At 37.2% G+C, this 5,812-nt stretch overlaps 1 protein-coding gene across 1 annotated transcript; it reads right to left on the bottom strand.

Annotated features, from left to right (window-relative positions):
* Nucleotides 1-2,906: 2,906 nt before the first annotated feature.
* LOC110608008 (probable pectate lyase 16) lies at nucleotides 2,907-4,162 on the bottom strand. The gene is made up of 4 exons (XM_021747207.2): nucleotides 4,152-4,162; nucleotides 3,768-4,094; nucleotides 3,515-3,650; nucleotides 2,907-3,128 (listed from the first exon to the last, which is right to left on the bottom strand). Exons 1-4 carry the CDS (start codon nucleotides 4,160-4,162, stop codon nucleotides 2,907-2,909), a joined length of 696 nt encoding a protein of 231 aa, XP_021602899.2.
* Between the last annotated feature and the right edge of the window lie 1,650 nt (nucleotides 4,163-5,812).

Raw genomic sequence — 5,812 nt, 5'->3', positions numbered from 1 at the left:
CCAGATTCTCCTTTAGCGGCCCCATCCGTGTTCCAGCACCTACAGTCCCTTTGCGAGCCTTCCATGATAATGAATCCCTACTAGTTAATGATATTCCATCAATATTGTCGAAAAGGGATGTGGACCACTTGTATAATACATATCACATCCCTCGAGATACTTTTCAAACCTACATTCCTAGACTGAACATTCGTGCTGATGACTATTCCTGCTAAAGATACAATCCTTGTATATGAGGAGCAGTTATAGGTGGGTCTCAAATTCCCAATTGACCCATTTTTTTTTTATGTCCTCATCTTTCACAAACTCTCCATTGTCCAACTGCATCTCAACAACTGATGCATCCTTGTAGAATTCTGGTTCATTTGTTTCAACTGCAACATTGAGTCGACCATTGCTCTTTTATCCCAAATCTACCAGCTAAGCACTCGAGTTAAAGAGGAGTATTTTTTCTTTAGTGGCAAAAAGCACCATACCCTTTATAACCGTCTTCCCTCATCCTTAAATGATAGAAGAACAAATTCTTTATCTCCATTACCGAGTGTCTAGGATTTTGAGAACCTTTGGACAAATTGGAACCTGTACGTGGAACTAAGAATATATGAGTCAATCCAAGGAGGGAGGAAGAGGAAGGTTTGGCCTTTCTTCAAAAGATGGCCAAAGCATGAAAAATGGACATTAACGAGGCTATAATGAATGCCACGCTTGCTTGGCAAACCAGATCCAGACCAAGCAGGCCCATGAGCCTCGGTCAACTGCCTACCAAGACCTGCAAGTAATCTTACCTCTGCTCCCTAAACAAGGTATTTATTTCTAAAAACCATTATTTTTACTCTTCTATACTTACTCCTCTTTTTGTGCAGATATAGCTGGCGAAGGTAAATTTACTGAGGTTGCCTACGCCTAAGTTAGACATAAGCAAGGCTTACGATATTGTTGAATGGGTCTTTTTACATCATATGTTAACCTGTTTTGGCTTTTATGCTAGATGGATAAAATGAGTTATATATGGAATTTGTCTCCACAGTGTGTCCAACTTAGTATAGATAACTGATAATTACTTTGGTCTTATCAAGCTTTCGAGGGGATTAAGATAGGGGGACTCATTATCGTCCTCCTTATACTTGTCCTATGCAGAGGATCTATCTCACTCTCTGAATAATTTGGCTTTAGAAGGAATATTCATATCTCCGTATAGCCCAACAGTTAAGCATTTTCCTTTTGCAGATGACTCAATCATCTTCACTAGAAATACTATAAAAGAGACAAGAATTTAAATTGCATTCTCTATGATTATTCCATGGCAAGTGGATAAGTAGTAAATCTCACAAAATCTTCCATTTTCTTTAGTCCTAATACCCCAAGGACTACTCATAGTGGCATCATGCTCAGGATTCAAAACATAGGAAGGTAAGATAAGTTTTTAGGTTTGTAAGCGACCATTTCCATATTGACTTTCCTTTGAAGTAATCAAAACTGTGTATTCAGAACAAAATTACAGGGTGGAAGGGGAATATCTTATCACAAGGGGAAGAGAAGTGCTTATCAAGGTAGTTGTTTCAGCAATACTTGAGTATACTATGAGTTGTTTTTGCTTTCCAGCTACCTTTTGCAATTCTCTCAACAGCTTAATGGCTAATTTCTAGAGGAGACAAAAAGAAAATGAAAAAAAATTCACTAGATTAGATAGAGAAAAATATGTCAACTAAAAGCATTGGGTGGTATGAGATATCGAGACTTTCAACATGATCCTTTTTGTGAAATAAACTTGAAGAATTCTTTCAAAACCAAATTAATGCTTCAATGACTAAGTCTTAAAAGGCAAATATTTTCCTTTTTTATATTTCATACAGGCCACAAAATGTTCTTGAACTTCATAGACATGACAAAGTATTTTATGCTGAGCGACAAATTTTGGAAAGAGGAGTTCATGGGAACGTTAATGATGGGAATTCTATTATTTGTAAATATGAGAGGAAGATTCCAAAATCCTTTCCCTAACTTGCTAGAGTCAAGCAGAATGCAGATAATTCAATTTATGGGGTCTCTCAATTATTTGATGACTCCTCCAATACATGGAACATTTGACACTTAAGAGCCGTCCTTAGAGATGTGGAGATTAATAATACCCTAACAATACATGTGAATTAATTTAGAGTTTGGCTAGTTCAGCAACAAATTTTGCAACATCATGTTTGGTTATAATTAGAAAATTTTTTAATAAATGAAATTTATTATTTTTATTAGTATTGATTTTCCAATAGATTTGAAAACTCATTGTAATGTTAGCAACATATTATAAATCATGCTCTAACTAATTTCCTAATGAGTTTCGCTGAAGGTTACTCGATCAGTTTCTAATTTGTTGCTATAGATTAGCAACAAATCATTTATGTAGTTTGACAATTGATTTTTTATGTCGCTAAACTGTAAATTCTGTAGTATGTATGCATAAGAGAAAGAATAATTTTAATATATGTTTTGTTGATAATTGGAGAAAATAATTCACATTCTTATATAAATCCTTGCACCTCTAGACTGGATAGTATAAGATAAAAGATGAAAAATAACAAATTCCTAAATAATATAAGAATAATATCCATCAGCTTAAATTTTTCTTTTAAGAAAAAAGTATTGTAAGGTAGAATATTTCAAGAGGAGATCATATATATATAGATACACAACATGAAATTTTTCATACACTCGGGTGTATATATCCATAAAATATAATCCTCACACATAATTAAAAAAAATCTTATTTAAAATATGGTGAAATCCACATTTTAATTTTATTTTTTATTGGTTGGGTGTACAAATCAACTTGTACATCTAGATGTGTGTAAGAATTTTTCGATACACAAACAGTATATGTTCATTCCTTCCGCGTCTTTCAGATTGATCGTGCCTCAGCACATAATAGTTCTAAAACACTTTAAAGTACCTGATGACTTTGTTATCGACCTCACAAACTTGGCATCTGCAACCTTGAACCTCTGTTGATCATTATAATTAGGCTTTGCCCCGCCCAAATCGGTCTGAATGAAAGAGGCTCCATTTTCAAATACATCTCCCACAAAATAGAACATCAATGGCTTGCTATTCTCATTGATGCCATTTCTCCATGTTACCTGTTAAAAATCAATTACATTACTTAGTAGGCCTTTTTGGTGCATAAGACTATTATATTCCTCCATTTACTTAGTTCAAATTGAGATGCAAAAAAAGTAATATTTGTCAAATTTGACAATACTTATAGAGTTCTTTTATTAGTATTTAAAGTAATAATTTCACATTGGATCGACACACTAAGGGGTAAAGAGCTTCCAAGTGAGTATTTACTCCATTCATGAGAATTGAAGCGAAAAGAATATCGAACCACTCATTCCAACACTCGTTGATATTTTTATGTAAACTCTAAAATGTAATAGTAGACCCTTCACTATTCATAAACTCTAAAATGTACTAAAATTTAGTATTATAAGCTCAATTTGGGGTTACAAAGTAGATTAATCACCTCTTTATTTCCTGATTTTGGTGCAATGAAGTAGTTGGCTTCACTCTTAATGCTAGGATTCATGCTTCCCCCAATTGCATACTGTTCCCATCCTTGGTACAGGTTGTTGCCCACGTGTGCATATCCATGGCGAACCCTGCAATGTTTTAATATGCCAATAAAGATCAATGACTCAAATTAATAAATAAGAAGATTTTCCTTTTAGTTGTTGTCTCATGCTACTAAAGAGAAAGGACCCATTTAGAGAAATCACTTTGGCATTCGTTGGTTGCAATTTGGACCAAAGTGATTGAACACAACAATAACTCTCATGTTCTTGTCTCTTAAGTATCCATCGTCGTGTCCAAGAAGCATAACCTTGTCTTGGTCCTTGAACAAGTTGTTAGAGATGGTAATGTCTATAAATCCATGAGTTACGTCCAGAAGACCATCCTGGCATGAATACAATGTATTGTGGTCTATCCAAACCTTTGATGCAGTAACCAATCTGATTGCATCTCCATCCATCTGACCTAGAGGCACCATTTCTCCATTTGGTCCCCTTACCGATGATGGACCTACGACCTTGCAATGGTGAATCCTTAGCTCAGCGATTAGATGAAGCCAAAAAGAATTGGGCTATAGAGCTATCCAATACTTCGTAGGCATTTCGAACTACACCTCAAATGGCCATGAGAGAGACCCCAATCTTGTTGACCTATAGAATAGAAGCAGTAGTCCCTGTAAAGTTGCAGGACACACTGGATGCAATTTAATGATGAAGGCCTCAATAGTAAAAAACTAAGAAGCAATGTCGACGGTGTAACAACCCGAAAATCGGACCGCTACCGGCGCTAGGATCCAGGTCGACTTAAGGTCGCCGGGACCCGTAGCAAGCCTGCTATACTCTCTGTGTACCTGTAAAATTCCATACATGATCATACATTTTCTGTAAAAACATAAAACTTTGCTCTGAACTAAGGCTCAACCTGTGCATGCACTATCTCTGTACTACAGAACCCCTTACTAGAGCTTGCTCCAGACGGGTTAAACTCATACTCTGTTAAGCCTGGTTTTCACATATTCAGAAATAAACAGACTATGTATATAAGAAGAATTTACAATATGGGTCAAGCACATACTCTACATTATAAAGGACTAATACATCTCTTTACAAAAATTACATGTCCACACTAGCTATTATACATCTCTTTACTCTTCTTGTACCCTGTTGACTCCCCTCTGAACTAAGATCCTGCAAAACTGGGATTAAGGAGAGGGATGAGCTATACTAGCCCAGTGAGTAGAACAATAAAACATGTTAATAAAACATGTTAATAAACATGCTCACATGAAATGCGTCACATCACAAGTAAATCACCCATCTCAGACGGACTGATTCAAAAATCCCTCAACTGTGCCCGGCCCGCGAAGGAGCTCCTCAGGACTTTATTACGCACCCTAGGGTGTCTGTTCCCGGCCCTCTCAGGGCTCCTCAGGACTTTACTACGAGGGCTAATGAATCCACTATGTTCGATCCGTACAAGCATAGAATAATGCAATGTGTAATACCCGGCTAGAATCCAGCACCGGAATTCCTGTCGTCCGGTGGAATCCGGGGTGTCGGAATTCTATAGAAGGGTAGGATATATGTTTTCCTATAGTGTTATGATGTCTTTTAAGGTTTGAGTTGCATTGGTTTGAGTTGGTTTGAGTTGTGAAGAGAAAAGTCTATGGAGACTTTTTGCCAAGTTCGGCCGCCGAAGGTAAGTTCGGCCGCCGAAAGTGCCCAATGTTCGGCTTCCGCAGTTCAGGTTCGGCCCCCGAATGTTGCATGGTTTTGCATGCGATTCGGCAGTCGAAGCTGAGATGGCTAGCCAACTATTGAGCATTCCTTAGTCAGCATTTTGGACAGGTGTTGGCTCCAAACCCTGTCCAGAAGATTGGCCACGTCTCCCATGATTTATTTGCAAGCCCAGCTCATGCAGAGTGTTTGTTGGTTTTCAAACGTTTTTGAAGGTTTTGAAGTGAAAAAGCTTAGTTTTGGTGTTTATGAGTTTGAAGAGAAGGTGATCCATTTTCTTTGTTCAGATCGGTCATCTTCTTGTTTACAGGAGGTAAGTGAAGATCGTGAACATGTTTTACTGTTTGACAGAGGTTTTCTGAAGGTTTGGGTAGAGATGCATGCTTAGGTGACAAAGGGTGTTTTTGATGGTTTAGCTTGTAAGCATGATTATGTGTTCTGTTTGATGTGTTTGTTGGGGTTTTTAGGTAGTTTGGGACCCCTTTGTACATATACATGAGTATATGTGTGTTGAG

This window comes from Manihot esculenta, chromosome 5, assembly GCF_001659605.2.
Source record: "Manihot esculenta cultivar AM560-2 chromosome 5, M.esculenta_v8, whole genome shotgun sequence".
In the NCBI taxonomy this organism is placed as follows: Eukaryota; Viridiplantae; Streptophyta; class Magnoliopsida; order Malpighiales; family Euphorbiaceae; genus Manihot; species Manihot esculenta.
This window is presented reverse-complemented; position numbering and strand designations above follow the sequence as displayed.

Bases quoted from the DNA above. Each gene is read 5' to 3' on its own strand.
- LOC110608008 (XM_021747207.2), bottom strand. The intron at 3,651-3,767 runs GTGATTTCTCTA...AAAACATTGCAG, and splicing joins TGCAACCAACGAATGCCAAA to GGTTCGCCATGGATATGCAC. The intron at 3,129-3,514 runs GTGATTAATCTA...GATTTTTAACAG, and splicing joins CAAAATCAGGAAATAAAGAG to GTAACATGGAGAAATGGCAT.